This window comes from Manacus candei, unplaced genomic scaffold (genome assembly GCF_025592945.1).
Source record: "Manacus candei isolate 608988 ecotype Guabito, Panama unplaced genomic scaffold, ASM2559294v1 h1tg000078l, whole genome shotgun sequence".
Lineage (NCBI taxonomy): Eukaryota > Metazoa > Chordata > Aves > Passeriformes > Pipridae > Manacus > Manacus candei.
Genome location: NW_026138126.1, coordinates 2,648,632 through 2,669,008, shown reverse-complemented (window position 1 = coordinate 2,669,008; position 20,377 = coordinate 2,648,632). Strand labels below are relative to the sequence as shown.

General features: G+C 46.8%; 1 protein-coding gene across 3 annotated transcripts in view; it reads right to left on the bottom strand.

The window, feature by feature from the left end:
- Window positions 1-20,377, bottom strand: part of ELAVL1 (ELAV like RNA binding protein 1) — a 40,567-nt gene that overhangs the window by 17,397 nt on the left and 2,793 nt on the right. For all 3 annotated transcript variants that reach the window (XM_051810722.1, XM_051810721.1, XM_051810723.1), the window contains exon 2: window positions 12,266-12,449. In XM_051810722.1, the coding sequence (XP_051666682.1) occupies window positions 12,266-12,437 (172 nt within the window). In that variant the 5' untranslated portion in view covers window positions 12,438-12,449. The remainder of the gene's footprint in view (window positions 1-12,265; window positions 12,450-20,377) is intronic.

The following is a 20,377-nucleotide window of genomic DNA, read 5'->3' as shown; positions in this document are numbered from 1 at the left end:
TCATCACAGAGTCTGATATGAGGGCAGAGCACTTCACTGGGAGCTGATAACATCCTCGTTATCCTGTCCTTCTTAAGGAACTCCAGAATTAAACCCGGCTCCTGTTAGGTCAGTGCACCTCAGTATGAGGGCATCTCAGTGTGCAACTGCTCCTGAACTGGGAAGCAGTGTTTGGAGAATGTAGCTGGTTTGGGTTTTTTGTTTGGCTTTATAAAGTGTGCTGTGAGTGATAACCAGAGAGCCTAAATATGCATGAATGCATTGAGAAGTACCACGTAAAATACCAGGCATCAGCACACTGAAAAAAGCAGAATTCAGAGCGGTGAGTGCAGTTTCTGAGGATGAGAAGAGAGATTAAAGTGCTCAGATGTGCTCCCTTTAGCACAGTTACACTATTGTACAGCCAGGGATACAGAGTCACATGAGCCCAGAGAAAAATACAACCACTCTTGCACCAAACTTCCCAAAAAGTGTTATGCCGAAGGAGAAGTGCACCCAGGTAGGACTGGGAGAGCAGGTGATCCAGAGGCTGTATCCTAACCCCTGAGTGAGATATACAGCATATTCTGCTTCCTAACACCCAGGAAAACATGCAGATGTGTAGGCAGAGCAGCCTGGCTGAGCAGGGAGCTCGTGGCACAGCTCCAAGGGAAACAGGGAGCACAGGAGTTGGAAGAAGCTACAAAAGGAAGAATTTGGAAACACTATCCACTGTGTCTGAGGAACAGCAGAGCTCAACTGCAGTTCAGACCTGAAAGGAATGCAAATAAACTAAAGAATAATATCAAGGGTAACAGGGAAAGGTTCTGCTGTCTCAGCAGCACCAGGCTGGAAGTGTGGGAGCAGATTTAAGGTGCGAACTGAGGAAAGGAGGACAGGATGCCCTCTGTGCCTCACCTCACCAACACCGAGGTCTGACAGACCTCTGCACTTCGGAAAGAGCTCATGGAGAAGGGCCAATGGATAAAGGCTGAGACAGGGACTGACTGCTGGAGTGAACTTTTCCCAACCAAGCCCATGGGGGCCTGAGACAGGCTCTCCATAAGGGTGATAAGACACCAGGCTCATGTCCCTGCCGAAACTGCTTCATCTTTGAACAACCAGAGAATTGGAAGAGGTCTCCAAAAACTGCAGGAAGGCAAGTGCCACATCCATCTCCAAAAAGAGACAAAAAACCCCCCCCAACCTCCACTCTCCCAACCCCCTCCCACACACTCTGCATGTTCCACGCCTGGAACAAGTGGAGTTTGCAGGGTCTGTCCTGGGACGTGCTGTTTTACCTTCTGGCCCCAGACCTGGAGGAGGTGATGGGAATGTGCTCTCACCAAGACCAGAGATGACACCAGGTTGGGAGGGACCTGCCAGTGCTGGGGTTGCCACCCACAGGGGCCAAACACGCTGGGAGAACAGGCCAACAGGCAGCTCATGGAACACAGTAAGGACAGATGCAGAGTCCTGATCATGGGGAGGAAGAAACCCTGGCAACAACAGACCGGGCAGCAGATACTGCCTGGAGAGCTCTCCATGGAAAAGGAGCTGGGAATCACAGTATGGAGTGTGAGCCAGGGTAACAGCACTGTACTGACAGGGGCAGAGCCAAAAGGAACAAATCATGCTGTTACAGAACACTACACCACACCTTGAATACTGCATCCAATTTTTAATGTCCCCCAACACAGGAAAGACACTGATAAACTGGAATGAGCTCAGGAAGGGCCACCAAGCCACTCAGAGGACTGGAACATGTGGAGGTTTGCCCATGGGACAGTCTTGAATGACCTGGCCTGGTCTCACAGCTGACTGCTCTGAGCAGGAGGCTGGACTAGTGTCCCTTAAAACTGCTCCATCCTGGGATCCCTGAGGACAGAACAAGGAACTCGACACTACATTAACCTCAGGTCCTTCCAGTTCCACATAACAAGGTCTTTTTGCACTGACAGCCTGGATGAATTCTTTACCTAGGGAGGGATGGAACAGAACTAACTATTAATGAAAGGTTTAGTGAAGGTAAAGAATCCCACGTTTCTTTTTCCTCTCAGGATTTTCTCCTATTCACGGAATCATTTCTAAATTTTGAGTTTATTTCTAGTGTAGTCCTTAAGACAAAGCCTGGAACTACCAAAACTGCTACATGGCTAGGAACAAAGGCTGGGATGATGTTCAGTTATCCTGTCCCACATTTTTGGAAACATACACTCTCACAGTCTATTTTTGAGTGAAAACTCATCTCCACAGGTTTCCACAAAATTTCTTCTGTCATTTTTTTCTCCACTGGTCTGGGGTGATGATGCTGGTTTCTAGCTCCTCCTTATAACCTTCAGCCCAAGGTTAAATCTGCTCCACAGCATAACTTTTAACCACTTTTTCACTTCAATATTCTAAATGCCAACTTCAGAAGCTGCCATGTTCTACATGTGCTGCTTGACTCAACTCTGCAGAAAAGCACTGGTTATTCATTACATCCTTTGCAGATTTTGTTTTCATACTGAGAGGTGTCCTTAGAAAGAAAAAGAAAAGAAAGCAGCTTCATGAAGGATTTCTGTCAAAACATATTTTTGGGTGTGAACAAACATCTGAAGTATTTAATCACCGATCTTCAAAACCAACAGTTGAAGGGCATGATTTTCCATTTCATGTCTGTGTTGATAAATCCCATTATCACAACATAGAAGTTCTACTTATTATTGTCAAGCACATAATTCACAGTATGTTTTTGAAAATACAGGAAATCACAGAATCCCAGAATGGTTTGGACCTTAAGGCTCATCTCATCCAGTCCCACCCCCTGCCATGGGCAGGGACACCTTCCACTAGCCCAGGTTGCTCCAACCCCCTCCAACCTGGCCTTGGACACTTCCAGGGATGGGTCACAGCTGCTCTGGGAAACCTGGGACAGCCCCTCCCCACCCTCACAGCCAACAATTCCTTCCCAATATCCCATCTCACCCTGCCCTCTGGCACTGGGAATCCACTTCCCCTTACCCTGTCCCTCCCTTGTCCCAAGTCCCTCTCCAGCTCTCCTGGAGCCCCTTTAAGCCCTGGAAGGGGCTCTCAGGTCTCCCTGGAGCCTTCTCTTCTCCAGGTGAACCCCCCCAGCTCTCCCAGCCTGGCTCCAGAGCAGAGGGGCTCCAGGCCTTCATTAACAATACAGATGATACATCTCAGCTACTACGGAAACACAAAAACTTAAAGCTAAAACCCACAGCCTGAACCAAACCTTTTGCCCTAAATCAGTCCCCAACCTCCCCCTGTCCCTCATTCAGCCACGTCCTCACACCCTCTCCATCAGTGACACTGAGCAGCTGCTGTGTCTCTCTGACACAATCCTCCTTCCCCCTTGTGCTGTGGTGACCACAGTGAGCCCCAGAAAACTAGAAAACATGCTGCCAGAGTCAGAACTGAGCACAGGAGTTTCAGTGCAGGTACTGAAGCAGCATGTTAATATTAAACACCATTATTACTCTGCCTGACAAAAACATTCTGCAGTCTTCTATGCAGATTTTGGAAAATGGAAGCAAGTCCATTTTTGTTTGTCCAAATAACTTCCTGAGGGAACAATTACTCATTTTGAAATACTTTCATCTTCTTCATCTCCAGTTTAGTCACAAATGCTGCCCAGAACTATCCTTAGTCACTGAAACACCGAGAGAGCACCAGAAACCCCCCAGTGTGTCTGGGTCAGGCTGGGGGCAGAGCTCAGGATTTGGGCTTGTGCCCAATCTAGGAAGAACCCTGGGAAGCACTGTGCTGTTGTAAGACTGGATCATTCAGATCAACACTACACCAGGAATTGCTGCACCATGCTCCACCTATGCTGAGAGGACAGGGACAAAAGCTGAGGTTTATACTGGAGCATTTCCACAATATTTGTCCTTTAAACACCTCTGTGGTGCAGCAGCTCAGGACCTTCCTCCTACAGGACCTGAACTCAGCTTTGTTACAGTTCCTCTAAGACTCAGATTGCTCTCTGAGCCAATTCCTGCTTCTGTTTGAGACTTCAAACAAGCACATCTTACTGAACAGACTCTTGATGGCAACAGAAAGGAACCAGGAAGGAAACAAAGAAAGTACCTCGTTATATTGGTAATGACTTTCCAATCCAGACTGTGCCCCTGCTGCTTCCCTTGGTTCTATACACCAGGACAGAAGTCTCTTTCTGTTCATGGCCAAACCATGACAAGTCTCATTTATGGAAGTTTAAGGGTAAAATCACACTCAAGCTGGTTTGGAAAGCCTGACCTTCAAATAACTCAGCAAAACATTACAAATTACAAATAAAGTGGCCTCTCTTCCTCATGTAAAATCACTGGTATTTGCCTTGAAACAAAGCAACTCAAACAGACCCTTTGGGGAAAAGTCAAAAGCTACAAATCCAACTTGACACGAGTCTGTTATTCACCCTGACTCAGACAGTTCACAGGGATCTCACCATCTCACCAATATCACAACAATCCAACTGCAAGAGTGATAGCTTTAAATCCTGAAAAGGTTCACTTTTTTAGTGATTAATTTTATGTCACAAAGCCTCTCTGCATACTTATCATTTCTATCTGTTCTCTTTAGATTTTTTCCTTTCTCTCATTTCCAGAACATTTCTCTATTGAGATTTAATTTCAGTTGCTCCAGGGCTCTTTTTCCAGATGAACTGCCAGCACCCGGGATGTTGTGAAGTGAAAAGGATTCAGAAAGTGAACACAGAAAATACCAGGCCCAAAATTGTGCAGGAATACCACAGGCTGGTTTTTTGAGGGAATATTTGGGAGGAAAATTCCTTGCACACTTACTACAAGATCTTATTTCTTTAAATGAGACAGAATCTGTTCACCTGTTGTTGGAACAAAAACCTGACTGTTCAAGATGCTGAGGGCTGAAAAATCCACTTCCCCCATCTCCTAAGGAAGAAACTTCAGCTCTCAAATGATAGTTTTAGCAGTGGACATTACAGTGCAAAACCTCAGCAAGTGTTCAGAGTCACCACGATCACAGATCAAGCAGAACCAAACTGTTACTGTGCAGAAGCTGCTCCTTGGAAGAGAATGGAAGTATTCCAGGATGTGGGACAGTAACTCTCAGTAAAAATATGCTGAGAAATACTAGAGCACAACTAAGGATGTTGCTACCTAGCTCATTTGTATGGATGGATGGAAAAGAAAGGCAAAGGAAGCAGAGCCATGGAATGGTCTGTCCAGCTCTGCTGGCCTTTTTGACTTTCATACCATAGAGGGACACTGAGCATGAACATATTTACCCTCTCAATGTATCCAGAGAGAGTGGAAGGATACCATGACCCCAAAACAGCAGGAAATCACCCTCCCTTGTGCTAGCCCTGCCTCAAGGCTTTCAGAGAACAGTCAGGGTCCCTCTGAATGGCAGCACCCACCACCTGGACACCAGTCACTGCTCCCAGTTTGACATCACTGCAACATGTGGAGAGTGTAACCTGAACCATCAGCCAGGGCAGTGACCAACACTTCTAACAGATCTGGCCCTGATGTCAAACCTCTGGGTCCTTCACTAATGACTTGCCTCAGGGGCTGCTTTCCAATCCCCCCACAGGTCCTTCACCTGGTGGCACAGTGCCCACCTGCAGCAATGCCAACACCTCTGCCCAGCCTGAGAGAGAGGCCCAGGCAGTCCCTGCTCCCTCCACCACACTCTGTGCTCAAGGTAGTTCATTTTTGATCAAGGCCTGTGCTGTCCCAGGGATAGTGGTACCATGACTGCTGGAGACTGCAGCACCTCAGCACCAGCCCTGAGTGCACATGGGCTGGTCACAGCAGAGTCCCCAGCCCTTGCCCTGCTCCCACAGCTCTGGCCAATCTAGTACAGTCTAGGCCAGACTGGCACATAGGCCTGGCCTAAGTAACAGCTACACAGGTGCTTCACTCTCCCAACCAGGGGTTAACTGGAACAAAAACTCCAACCTCCTTAGATCAAGTGCTGACAGAGCTCAGAGCAACCTGCTGTAAGCCCCAGCTGTCCTACAGCTATCTCTTCCTGGCAACAGCCACCGCTCTGGGTCATCAGAGGGGCTGTAGAAGTCCTTTCACAATCCCAGAAGTTCCCAAAACATTTAGAAGCAGAGTTCAGGTACTGCTGCAGGAGCTGTTGCTTCTGGCTGTGCTCTGAACCCTCTGAAAGAGCCAAAGCAGCCTTTAGGACTATGAAGAGGGGGAAGGGTCTGGAGGGGAAGGGTCTGAGGAGCAGCTGAGGGCACTTGGCTGGTTCAGCTGGAGCAGAGGAGACTGAGGGGAGACTCCTCGGGGGCTGCAGCTCCTGCCGAGGGGAGGCGGAGGGGCAGGGACTGAGCTCTGCTCTGGGACCAGGGACAGGACCCAGGGAAGGGCTGGAGCTGTGCCAGGTGGTTGGGATGGATCTCAGGGAAAGGTTCTTCCCCCACAGGGTGCTGGGGCACTGCCCAGGCTCCCCAGGGCAGTGGGCACGGCCCCAAGGCTGCCAGAGCTCCAGGAGGGTTTGGACAACGCTCTGAGGGACAGGGTGGGATTGTTGGGGTGTCTGTGCAGGGCCAGGAGTTGGACTGGATGGACCTTGTGGGTCCCTTCCAGCTCAGGAGATTCCATGATGCTATGATTTAGATTAACTGTATTCCTGTACCCTTGCTGAACTCAGTTACTACCTCTAAGGCAGTTTATGTGGCCATCCTTATGAGAAAGGAAATTAAGTGGAGCTGGCAAAGCTGGAAGGGTGTTCACGTTTTCAGTATTTGGGCAATTTGTCTGCAAAGCATTTGCACTTCTCATTAAGTTAACCACTGCCACAAGGCATTCTTGAATGCACATTTAAAGAAATCACATACCACCAAATGTGATTAAAGAGCTAGGAAAAAAAAATCCAGGGGTAATGATGCATTCCAATTCCACAGTTAACAGCAAACCTGCATATAAGCAATTTCATGGGTGTTGTCAATGCAAAAGAAAACTATTTCAACCCAAGAGAATACTTAGATCCATTCCACAGACAATAACACTTCAGAATTCTGTTTCTACACCGAGCCCACTGCACTACTGAAAGGAGACTTGCTCTGTCACGTGAGCTGGAGCTACTCACTGCTCTGCAGGACCTGACAGCAGGGCAATAAAATCCTCCTCCCCTTTCTACTCTATAAGCTTACAAGGACACGGACATTCATTTGCTTTTTTAGACTCCTGAGAACCAGTCTTCCAGAGAATACACCACGAAAAGAAAAAGACAGGGAAAAGGTGAAGCTGCATATCCATTCCTGACCAACTGCAACGACCTAGAAGTGACTTCTTTTTGGTCCTGTAAGCAACATGCCCCAGGCACACCTGCACGAGTGAGCACCATGACAGCATTGTTTGAGATGGACCCAGGTTTCTGCACACAACCTTAACAAGTCACCCCAAAATGTCCTTTCTGTTCCACATTTTTTCAGCAGCAGTGGAGCAATCCTGGCAGCTGCTGATCCCGGGGTTCAGCCTCAGTGAGCTCCATCAGTGCTCCCTGACAGCAGCAAACACAGGCAGTGCAGAGTGCCCACGTCTCCTCCAGCCTCTGCACAGAGGGGGCTGTGTTTTGGGAGCTGACAGGTACAGACAGAGCCTCTGGCACAGTCTGAAGGATCATATCCTACATTTCCTAGAGTAGAAAGTCATGAGTATTTTGTCACGAGTGTCACAGGGATAACATTCCCTGCTCAGGCAGTACAGAAGGTGTGAGGGAGGGAACAGGAATCCTCAGAAGTTGGATGCCTCCCTAACAAAACCAACTGCCATCAGAAGGAACCCTCACACAGAGAGGTGTGCACAGGAAACCTGTCACCACGGACCCAGAGCTATGGGTGTCAGGAGCAATAAGCCCCACAGGGGTCTGAGACCATGAACATATGGGGAAAAAGGTTCATAGAATCCAAGAATAGAATCCTAGAACAACCTGAGTTGGAAAGGACCCACAAGGATCATTTAGTCCAACGCCTGGCCCTGCAAAGCACAGCCCCAGCAATCCCACCCTGTCCCTCAGAGTGTTTTCCAAACCCTCCTGGAGCTCTGGCAGCCTTGGGGCCGTGCCCACTGCCCTGGGGAGCCTGGGCAGTGCCCCAGCACCCTGTGGGGGAAGAACCTTTCCCTGAGAACCTAGACCTCCCCCAACACACCCTCATGCTGTTTTTGCTGAACTCTCTCCACTGCACTCCAAGGACAGTCACACAGAGCTTCACAGGAGGAGCCATCCCACAGATCACACCATGCCAATAAGCAGGAACATTATTTTTAATATCAGCCTATGATGACTTCACATATGAGCTTGGCAGCTTTTTATTTTTGAACAGTTCCACAAAGAGCAGGTGTTTAACCCAAGCTTTTCAGAAGTTTAGGACAGTCGGGTTTGAAAATACCAACACTTTATCAGGGTGAGGGGAAGACAGAGAAACTAAAACGCTCATGACAGATTAAGTTTCAGCTTCAGCATTTTGTCCAGAAGGACTAACAGCCTGTGTATGGACAGCTGCATGGACAGCAGGCTAAAGATGACCGTGCTCTCTCAGAAAATTTAGATGTATTGATCCATGCAGTGCACAATCAGACATCCCGACACAACGAGCCATCAGCATTCATGCTGGAAGAAATTCAGCAAGCCTAGAGTGTCCAGAGGCCTGGATTTTGGTGTTAACAGGTACTGAAGGAGGAGAAATGTTTAAAAACGTTCACCTGTAAGAAGAGTCCAGCACAGCACACTGTCTGGAAAGCCAGACCCCAGAATCTGGATGTTGCAGCAAAGTCAAGCACCTCCAATGCAAAACACAGCACAGGATGTATTTCTTCTGCTGAGTCCTCTCTGGCCTGAGGTAGTTGCTCCAAGGAAGGGGACATTTAACATCATACACATCACTGGAGAGGGAACCAGGGCAGAGCACAAGCCTGACCCCACTGTGCCTGCAGTCAGTGATGCAGGGGCACAGTCTGATCAGTACTGACTGGACCAACCCCAAACTTCTCCTTGCTCTCACACTCATGAGCCAGAGCCACGGGAAGGGAGGATTTCGTTGATGGAATCAGGTCAGTGTCTACTCACAGATCTCAGCAATCACCACGACAGGAGATGCAACAGTGCAAAGCTTCCCCTCAGGCTGGACACTGTGCACACTGTGCTGGGAAGTGGGAATCAGCCTTACAGCACTTCCCCAGGGTTCAGAGCCCCCAGGTACAGCTGGGGCTCGATTGACATCTGACAGAAAGGACAGTACCCAACAAACTCTATAGTTCTCCTATGAAAATCCTGGATGTCCAAGACATGCTCCCCAGGAACATGTGCAGTGGGGAGCAACAATTGTTGCAGAGCAACAATCCAGTATCTGCCCACTGACCCCAAGGACTGATCGCTCATCACAAGTCCAGGAAAGCCACGTCTGGAAGTGCTGAGGAATGCAATACCCCAACTGGGAATGCAGAGCCCAGCCCTCCACACCTCCAGTCTGATCAGGAAAAGCTGGAGGAGCCCTGCACCCTGCTAAAACTCATCTACTGTGCACAAGCTTCTCTGTACAGTTACTGAAAAAAAAAAAAGAGCAGAAAAAGAAGCTGTCACGACTCAAACAACAACCCAGACTCAGTCACACTTTCACCAGTGGTGACAACCCACGTGTACACAAAGCTGAAAATTCCTGCAAGGAATGTGAACTCACACTATGGTTTGCTGCTTCCCTAAAGCCCACCAATAATGAGATAAAGGATGAGCAGTCTGGTGGCTTCAAAGAGTTTCTCTACACTTTATAACCCAGTCTAACACGTGGAACACAGATTGTTCAATACTGTGCTGCATTTGAAGCAAAACCCATTAACATATATAATGATCATAACGTCCTTTGCTCGAACAAACCCAAACTTTGGCTTCCAAATCAATTCTTGAATCCAGTAATCAGTCTCCAGAAAGCTCAGGTCAGTTCAATAAGTCATTAAAAACTGCATTCCAGGCAGAAGACATTTTCTGCCTCACATGTTTCATTAATAGACAATGAGTTGAGAAAAAATTTACATATCAGTGAATGTTTTGCAAAAAGTAAGAGTTATCAACCAAACACTGATTTTAACTCTGCAAATACAGACAATAAAGGGAACTCCAAAGACAAGACACTTGATTATTGGAACTTCAGGGAGGCACCAAAGCTGTGACTTCACTGAAAAGAACTGAACTGATCCAAAAAGTCTCATTCCAACAAAAGCAAAGGTTAGCTCCCTCCTGTCCAGGCCACTCAACCCCGCTATGCCTCACATGCCAATACTGTGACTTATCTGACCAGAAACCAAGGTCAGGGAGCTGAACAGGTTTTTCTGCAGCTCCTGTTTCCTGCTGTCTGCCACGGGGCCAGGGAAATGCAAGTGGAGGCACAGGGAAAGCAGAATTCTGCCACAGGACTGTTCTGTTCAGGGGCAGCCACACACCAATCTGTTCAATGCAGAGTTTGAGAACAGACATTTAATGCAAACATGAAAAGGCAGAAAGAAAAGCAAAAGGAAGAAAAAAGGTTTAGAAGGTTCCTAAAGAAGCCAATTCTTAGGTACTGATACTCCAGAACTATCAGTGAGCATGGAGATGACTGGGAACTGCCCCTAACAGTGTTGCAAGTGAATGAAAAATTAGGAAGCAACCAAATTCAGTGGTGTGACCACTGCAGAATCCAACACCTGCAGCCACTTACAAGAAAAGGCAGCATTCTATCTGCAGGCACCCAAAGACTCCCTGCAACACTAACAGCACTTTTACTTTTGATTCTTCAGGTTAAGAACATCCTGAAGCACAAAAGTGTATGGTTTGGACTTCAAACTAGCCAGCACTGTCAAGTTCCAAGTTAAAGTTAACCAGACTTTAGCAGAGTTTGAAGCTACAGGGAACAGAGTGCAGGAAGAGTCTCAGCTTCAGGCAGTGAGGAGTCTTTTGCTTCCCACCAAAAAAATCCTTCCCTCCCAGGCAGGTGATTTTGTGCTTATTTGACAGTCTGAGGTGTGGGTCAGCTATGACTTGCTATCATTAAACAAGGGGTCTTGTTCCTTGCAAAACCAGCCTTCAGAGCAAGCCTCAACTTCTGAGCACCTCAAAGTGCACAACAACATCTGGGCTGAACACTCAGCTGCCAAAAAATTGAAAGAAATCAGTATTTAGGTAACTATTTGATCATGACTGAACATATACATCCCATAAGTACACATTTAGACAGACAGGCATCATGTGAAACTTCAGCTGAGAGATATCAGGAAAACCAGAGACATGGAAATCGGAGAGGCTGCTCTGAAAGGAAATCCTAAAGGTTTTAATTACTCAGTTCTCATGTCTATTCTCCAGCATATAAAACAAAGTACTATAGATACAAGAGTACAAAGAACTCTCATGCATTCCATGAGCTCTCCTGCAGCTTTCCCAGCCAGTGGAGCAGTCTCAGGCTTGTTCCCTTATGGATTAGATAATGATCAGTATTGCTGGAGTCTGAAATACAAGACTGAGCATGTGCAGCAGAGAATTCCACAAGCATTCAGCTGCAGGCTGGGAACACACACATGTGCACAGCTACTAACAGCACACATACTTTCCCCCCCAGAAACAACCACAAAATCCAAGACTCTGAATTCTGAACGAGAACAACCAAAACCTGTAAATGAAGTATTTTAACAGGACAAGGACCAAAACCTCTCCACAGAGCAGCTAAAAGCTCCTGCAACTAAACAGATATGGCTCGTGGAACCAGCTGCTCTGTCAGCACTTGTCTGGCTTCAATGAAACATTAAGTTTCACAAATCTGAACAACTCATTCCTCTCATACTTTAAAGCTACTACTACCAATCCCATGTAAAGGAACTCACAAGTTAAATTCCTCAAGGGCGATAATGCCCCTTCAGACACTCGCCACACCTTTATTGTACCGATCAAAATCAGAGCAAAACGTTTGTCTGTAAATTCAGAGCTCTGGTAGAGTCAAAACCACTCAGACTGTAGGAAGAATAAATCAGCTGGTGACTAAATCCAAGCTAGTTTTAGACATGCCTATTGATGTTCAGATCTGGGAACTGTACTTCTTGGAATTCTTAGCCACAATAGTCATTAGTGTAGCCTTGAGCATTCTATCCTCCTAATACCCACTATCTAGGCCTGGCATTACTGGAGTTCCAGGCATAGCTGTCAATAGTTTGATTACACACATGCACAAATACACAATATTTCTACATTAAGGTGCATTAAATCAAGTATTTGCTTGAGCAGCCTACCCCAAAGTGACAATTTCTGATGCACTGGATCTTACCTGCAACTTTGTCCCGAATAAGTTTTGCAGACTCCACCTCGCCGATGCTGCTGAACAGACTCCGTAGCTCATCCTGTGTCATGTTCTGAGGGAGGTAGTTCACAATTAAATTTGTCCTACCAATGTCATCCCTGCAATCTTCAGCCATGTGATCTTCATAACCATTAGACATTTTATAATGTATCTGCAAAGAGGAGGAAAACCCCGGTGAGTTCTAGATCTTCGCATTTCAATAAGCCAAACTTCCCCCACCTGAAATAAGTCTGAATGTTTATTTTAAAAACTGAGAACAAGCCACTGCTTCAGCAATGCATTTTTTTTCCACTCACAAAACATCATTTGTTGAAAATTCCAGAACAATTCATTCTTTCAAACTCACAAGCATGGCATTTCACAGAACTATGTACCATTAAAGAGCTCATCAAGATATTTTTTTTTACAGTAACAAAAAGCATCAAGACAGATTTTGCAGACGTTCCTGTAAACCAAAATATTCCCAACAGCTAAGGAAAAAATCAGGTTCCCCATGTCCAAACACTTGACCAGTCAGAACCAAACTGCCACCTCAACCTGAATTCCAACCTTATGCCCAGAACTCCTCCAGACAGAGGGAAGCAGCCAGATCTACTGACCCACTTCAGTGTCTCAACTGGGGACTATTTATTTTCTGTATGTTCTCCCCTGCACCTGTTGCTTGTCCTGCACCTGTTCAATGGTGTGTTTGGTGCTGCTTAACTGTGTGTATGTAACCTGTGAGTCTGTGCTGCACACTGACTTTGGGGCATATTGAGTATTTGACAGAGTTTCTATTTTTGCACCTTTTTAAGGAAAGCCTTGAGAAAACATCCAGAAATTCCATCACAGAAAGGTACTCTCCACCTCAGTCAGCCATCAGGGACTGAATCCTGACATTACAGGTGCAGAGAACACCTACAACACAAACTCACACCAGATCCAAACTGCTCATGGCCTGACAGAATCGGAGATTTTAAAGCACTTCGACCACTCTGAAATAGCCAAAATCAGGATATCTAAACCCTGTTCCTGCAACAGGATCTGCAGATCAGATCTAAGGGATGAGCCCTTCCACAGACAGCATCACTACTGACAACCACAAGCTGAACAATGGCAGAAGTCAGGAACAGCAAGTAGAAATCCTCAGCCTACAAAGGGAACATTCCCTGCACGAAGGGACTTCAGGCCCTTCACCAGAAGCTGCTGTTCAGTCCTGTCTGACATTTATTTCATACTCTCTTCTTGCAAAGGTCAGATTTTTTTAACTGGCAATCCCTGAGCACATCATTATAGAACAAACCATGAGAAAACTTATTTAACACAGTACAGATTTGACCTGAATCTTTACCTTTTTAATACATGTTAAAGCATTAAGAGCTGGTAGCTCAGAGCAGGAGAGGTCTTGCTCCCACAGATCGGGTTCTACCCCCCATTTCTGTTTGAAGTGTCAACTCAAGCCTGCCCCAGCACCCTCTGCCCACAGGATAACCAATCTGTACCGTGAGAGCAGTGGAAAACCACACAGGAGGGAAGCCCTTTTTGTTGTGTCAGCAATTTTAATCTGCTTCCCTTGCAGTGAGATAAGCACCAGTTAATGCCAGAGGACTAGAGAGCAGGGGGAGCACAGCAAGGCTGAAATCAGGGGAAGAGATGCCCCCCATCCAATGATTTTTAAGCCTCCAAGTTGTCTCAGTTGTGCTGTGAAATTCTATCATTAAATACACTTTCCCTCCCTGCTCTGTCAGGACTGGCTGAGCACAATCTCAGAGAAGTTTCCTGTTCTGCTAAACAACACTCAACGAGCTGAACTGTCTCTGTTCACTGTACCTGAGCTACAAACCCACATACACACAACATTTTTTAAATTATCTTAATGGAAGGCAACTTTGCTTGCCTTTGTCCTCTACAAAATTCAAGCCCTACTAGCACAAGACACCAATATGTTGATAAGTCTGGAAGTTGTATGATACAAAAAGAAGAAACATTGAGACTTTTCCATCTTTACGAGACAAAAGTTCAAATTTCCTTCACTGTAACCTAATTTACCCAGCATATAATAGAAATCCTCCTGGTGCCAAGATTAAGAAATTGCTATATATTTCCAAAACCAGAAACTCAAGGAAAAGAGTTTGGGGTTTTGGGGGTTTTTTTAAACCCCAAGGTGTATCTGCTGCCTAAAAAGGAGGTACCACAGTCACAAACCAAGCACAGAAACTGTCCCAGCACATCATGATGGCAAGTTACCAAACTTTTATCTGGCATTAAGCAGAATTGACAGGAGTTTGGCAGGGGCTGTTGACTTTCCATCATTGTCCCACAGCCTCCAACCCAACTGCCTGCAGTACTCACTGTCTGCACCTCCTGGGATACACAAGGCATGCCCAGGGCAGTGCTGATTCAGAGGCATTAGGAGTGGGAAGGAAACTTCCACCTGCTTTGCTTCAGACACGTGGAAAAAATTACAGGAAGTCCTTGCATAGAGGCCTGGCAAACATTCCCTGGGGATACCAGGAATGAAGCATGAGGGAGTGATAAAGGCACAGTGAAGAGGAAAAGGAGCAGAGCATGGAGAGAGAAGATGTTTATTTCTTCCTAAACTTTCACCAGGCACTTACACAATCTGTTGCAAGATTAACACTGTCCAACCATCCTGGAAGTTAATGGGAAACCACTTCCTCCGTGATGGAGTGTTAAGGAAACTCCCCCATCTGACCAGCCTGATGCCAGTCTGGGGGCCCCACTGGCACCAGCCCAGACTGTCACTGCTGGGACTGAAGCCCCTTCACAGCAGCAGCTCCAGTGATCTGATAGGAGCCCCACATGACCCCCACACACCCCACACTCCTCCAGTCAGACCAGTCCCCCTCACCAGCTCAGCCCCTGGGTTCCCAGAGCACAGCCCCAGACTCTGTTCCTTTGTGGTGCAGGGACACAGAACAGCTCGAGCTGGTGCCCCTGGGGAGGGATCCCAGACAAAGGCACCCCCTTTGATATTTAATATGGGGTTGATATTTAATATGGGGTCTTCTCAATGTGTCAGGGGAGGTTTAGGTTGGATATTAGGAAAAGGTTCTGGAACAGGCTCTCCAGGCAGGTGCTCACAGCCCAAAGTCTGCCAGAGCTCAAGTACAGCCCCCACCAGGCACACCCTGCAGCTCACAGTGCCACTGCCCACCTGCATCAGGTGTGTTCCCAACAGGTGAACAGCTCTCATGCCAGCAAAAATAAAAACAGCCCCTGAAGAACTGTAACCTTTGAACACTGAAAAGAATTCCAAAAAGGGGGTATAAGATGGGAAGGATGCCTGTAACAAAAGGTACTTTGCAGTACACCTGGTACTTTGCAGCCTTCCCAAAACAGGTCTTCAATTCTATGTCCCAAAAACCCAAAACTTTAAGACTACCTTTGGTTGCACTGCAGTTCACAAAATGCCAATTTTTTTTAAAATAACCAAACTTTGCAGAAGTTTCTTTGAAAAGGTAGAGCCACTTTCTTCCATGGGTAAGATGCCCTCGAACCTGTGATGCCAAGGGAGCATCGAGCAATGAAAAGGAACCACATGTGCTGTGCCTGAATCCTCCCTCCACTGTGTAGGTGCCCAAATCCCCACAGCCCAACACTTTACCACCTATGCCAATCACTGCTCAGGCACCCACAGCCAGGCTGGCACTTCCAGGACTGGACTGAAACATTCTCCATGGCATTATTTTCAGAAATGTTCTGTCATGCTCTGACCAGGACAATCACCTTCTCACAAGAGCACACCAGATCCCAGAAGGTTTAACGGTTCTGGCAACAGACCAACAAAAGTCTTTTCCAAACAATACTCTATCTTCATACAGAATTCTAGGAATCAGAGCTATCAATGCTTTCACTGCAAGATGTTTGCTAGGAAGGAAGACCTGTACAGATTTGAGGAGATCATGTGAAACAGGAACACTGGCAAGGAGAACTGTCTTTGATACCAGGTAAGAGGTTTTGTCTGTCTTCACCTTGTTCACAGGACTGCAAAGGCATAGACCCCTTCTGGGATCACAAACTTGAATGTAGATACCTTAACAGATGCTCATGGAATCCCAGAATGGTTTGGGTGGGAAAGGACCCTAAAGGTCATCTTGTTTCACCCTCTTCCATGGACAGGAACACCACTCCCCCTTGTCCTGTCCCTCCATCCCTTGTCCCCAGTCCCTCTCCAGCTCTCCTGGAGCCCTTTTAGGCCCTGCAAGGGGCTCTCAGCTCTCCCTGGAGCCTTCTCTTCTCCAGGTGAACCCCCCCCAGCTCCCCCAGCCTGGCTGCAGAGTAGAGGGGCTCCAGCCCTCAGAGCATCTCCAGGGCCTCCTCTGGACTTGCTCCAACAGGTCCATGTCTTTCTTGTGTTGGGAGCCCCAGAGTGCTCTGGGTGGGGTGGTTGATGATGTGAGCATTTCAGCTACTGCAGAACCTAAGATGGGAAACTGTGGCACCTTCACTGGAGCACTGGGAATGGACCACAATGAGCACAACACAGTCCTTAAACCAGCAGAGCCGAGGCTGCTGACGCAGTTACTGATCCCAGACCAGCCTTTCTCTGCACTGAAGTGCCAGGCAGCATCACCCAGGACAGCCTGTGCAGGAAGGGCTTCAGGAGACAGTGCCTGACAGAGCCCCTGAACTGGTGAAATCTCCTTGCTGCAGTTGTTAGTGGTGAATGAACAGGGACCCTGAAACCAGTGATGCTGGAGAGTCCTGCCCATGAGCTGCTTTATGAACTCAGACTTCAGTCTCATGGGTCTGTTCTTGAGCTCTGCCTTGTGTATTTGAGAATCTCGATGGGGTGCTTCAAGTAGAACCTCAGGGCTATACAAAGAAGAGCCCTCCTCCTGTTTCTCCAGCACACAGATATTTGTTGACATGCCTCCCCTGGCAGCCATGGCTGACTCAGAGGCAAACAACAAATTTGGTTATCTTAGACACTGCTCTGGCTCTCAATCTGGAGCTGTTGAGCACTTTCTTGGAGACCTCACCTGAAACAGAACAAAAAAGGACACTACAACATCCAGGCAAGTGCCAAACCAACCCACATATCTGCAGAAGACAGCTGCAGAGCTGCTGAGATGTCCAGGTTTGAACACGTGCCAAAACCAATGCCACACACACAGAAGGGCCTGAAGGGCCTCCAGAGCCTCCACAAGTTTAAACTGTTTCAGGAAAAGTTTTCAAGAATGATCCAACACAGTATTGCCATGCAAAAACTTGCTTTGCAGCCAGCTCTCGGGACAGGATAGAGAAGCAAGAGTTTAATCAAGACAGAGAAGGGACAGATCCTGGGGGGAAAAACCCAACATTTTCTTCTCTGAAATCACTGCAAGGAACAGAATTGGTTTCACCTGAGAAGCTGCACCAGCAGAAAACCTCCCCCTGGGCCTACATGCCTCCCAAGAAAAAGGAAGTCTCCTAGTGCTCCACAGCCAGAACACATCTGTCTCTATTTCTTAACCCAGATGTCTCTGCTTCACATGTCACAGATCCTTTCCCCATAATCTCCAAGAAAACTCCTTTTATTCTTTACACAAACTCCTTTCCTGTCCCCAGTAGCTCAGCACATAGCACAGACCTCTCCAACACCCACACAGACCACAGGGCAATGACAGTGCAGTGCAAACCCCGTTGCCATTTGACTCGCTGCATTCATGCAATATTCCTTCAAACTCCTTCAAAATTCCTTCAAATCTTGACCAAACAGCAAAAGCCAATTGGGAGGAGGGGGAAATCACAAAATCCAGATTGTCTCTTTAATTCAAGAACAACATTTATACACTGCATGGGGGGAAATAACACGAAGTTGAACACAGGAGGTTATTCCAGCATGTACAGGTCACACACTTCAAAGCTTCACCTCAGATCTGGGCAACATGTTTAAATCTTCCAAAAGAATATTTCACTGTACACTGGTGAGGGCAAGGATAAGGTTAAAGTATTTCTTATGAATAAAACTAAATTAGGTATGAAGTAGTGTGCCCATGTCTGAGAGCTCACCTTTCCTTGCTCAGGCTGAGTGGCAACTCAGTGTTTCAGGAGGATGAATCCTATGTTCCACTGAAAAAGCCATCTTCCTGAACTGTGAACATGCTGCTTTGGGACACATGGAAACTCAAAGGCAGAAAGTGAGGTGTCACAGATTCCTGTCCACAAACTACTGCTACCCCATTGTTCTTCTTACTGTCCCACTGCCATCAGTCAGGTCACTATTCTCTGACTCATCTGGGTTCCTCTGCCCTGTAACCACAATATTTTAAATCAGCAAACAGGAAAACTTTAAATTCGATATTCAATTTGATTCAGTTGGCAGTTTAACTCTCCCGACTCCTCACACAAGAACAAAACCAACTCAGTCCTGACCTGTGCTAATGAAGGTCACTTTACAGAAAAACAGTTTGTCTTTAGAAGGGAAGATTCTTTTACCCTGAAACTCTGAGTGTTAAGCCACAGAGGCTGCACATATATGATCCATCCACACTAATGTGTCAGTTCTGTTTGCAAATCAAACCCTTTCTGTTTGCCAGCCATTCAGGTTTTCCAGAGGTAACAGATCTCATCTCATTGATTCTTTTTCCCTTTGCAAACCTGGAATGAGGACACTACACTTGTTCTCCTTAGCTTGACTAAACCTAAGATCACAACATTTTTGTCAATACAAATATCTCTGTACCAGAAGTGGCCATTCCTAAAATCTACTACTGCATTTTCACAAACTTTACTTCCATATGCTAAATCAGTGATTTCCAGTACATCATATTTTAAGCTCTTTTTTTGTTGTTGTTTTATAAACACTGGGCATAAACTTAGTCTTAAATGTCTTTTTAGTCTGACAAATCTCAACTGCCATAATTCTAATATTTCAGCAAAGTAGTTTTACATATTTTATAGCAATCAGATTTGTCTAGAAAGGTTTTAAATGTTTTCCTTAGTTGCTTCTATCCGTGTCCATAAAATAACACCATCAAGGTGTTTTTGTCAATGCTTATATTGCCATTCAGAGATACAAGTGTTTGAGGCCAAAAAATAAGCTGCATTCTTCAGAGGAATGACCTCATTTCACCAGTCTGATGAACTATACCCAATTCCTAGGAACAAAATTAATCATCATTAGGATGCTGTCAGAAATCAGATACAGGCTGGCCATAATTACCATCCACTGCTGGTCCAGCACAGGGGGGGATCAGGGCCCCCAACAGCCTCTCAGCTCGATCCACACGAACAAGGGCAACCAGAAACCTCCAGCTAAGACACTGAATATCTGCAGCCAGATCCGAGATTTCCCCAACATTCCCAGGTTAACAGTCAGCCCTGAGAGAGAGAGGAGGCTCCCAGGCTGCTCAGAGCTTCACATCAACACCTTCCAAGCAGCACAACCCCTTGCTCAGCACAAGAAAGACATGGAGCTGCTGGAGTGAGCCCAGAGGAGGCCACAGAGATGCTCCAAAGGCTGGAGCTCCTCTGCTCTGGAGCCAGGCTGGGAGAGCTGGGGGGGTTCACCTGGAGGAGAGAAGGCTCTGGGGTGACCTCATTACAGCCTCCCAATACCTTGAGGGCAGCATTAAAAAAAAAGAGGGAGAGGGGCTTTTTATATGGGCAGTGACAGGGCAATGGCTTCCCACTGCCAGAGGGCAGGGTGAGATGGGACACTGGGAAGGAATTCTCCCCTGTGAGGGTGGGGAGGCCCTGGCACAGGTTGCCCAGAGCAGCTGTGGCTGCCCCATCCCTGGAAGTGTCCAAGGCCAGGCTGGACAGGGCTTGGAGCAACCTGGGCTAGTGGAAGGTGTCCCTGCCCATGGCGGGGTGGAACTGGGTGGGCTTTAAGGTCCCTTCCAACTCAAACCATTCCAGGATTCTGTGATTCCACAGTTTTTGTTCCTGGGTTGAAGATGCTGCCAGTTAGCATCACAGAGTTCTTACACAGGGAAGAGACAGTTGGACAACTTCATGCAACCAAGACTATGTCACCTTCTGCACTGGTATTTAAAAAGGACAGGTTTATGACAGACAGATTTAAAAAAAAAAAAAAAAGTTATTATCTCCCTTTCTCTAAACAGTGAGATTGTCCAGAAATTGCCCATG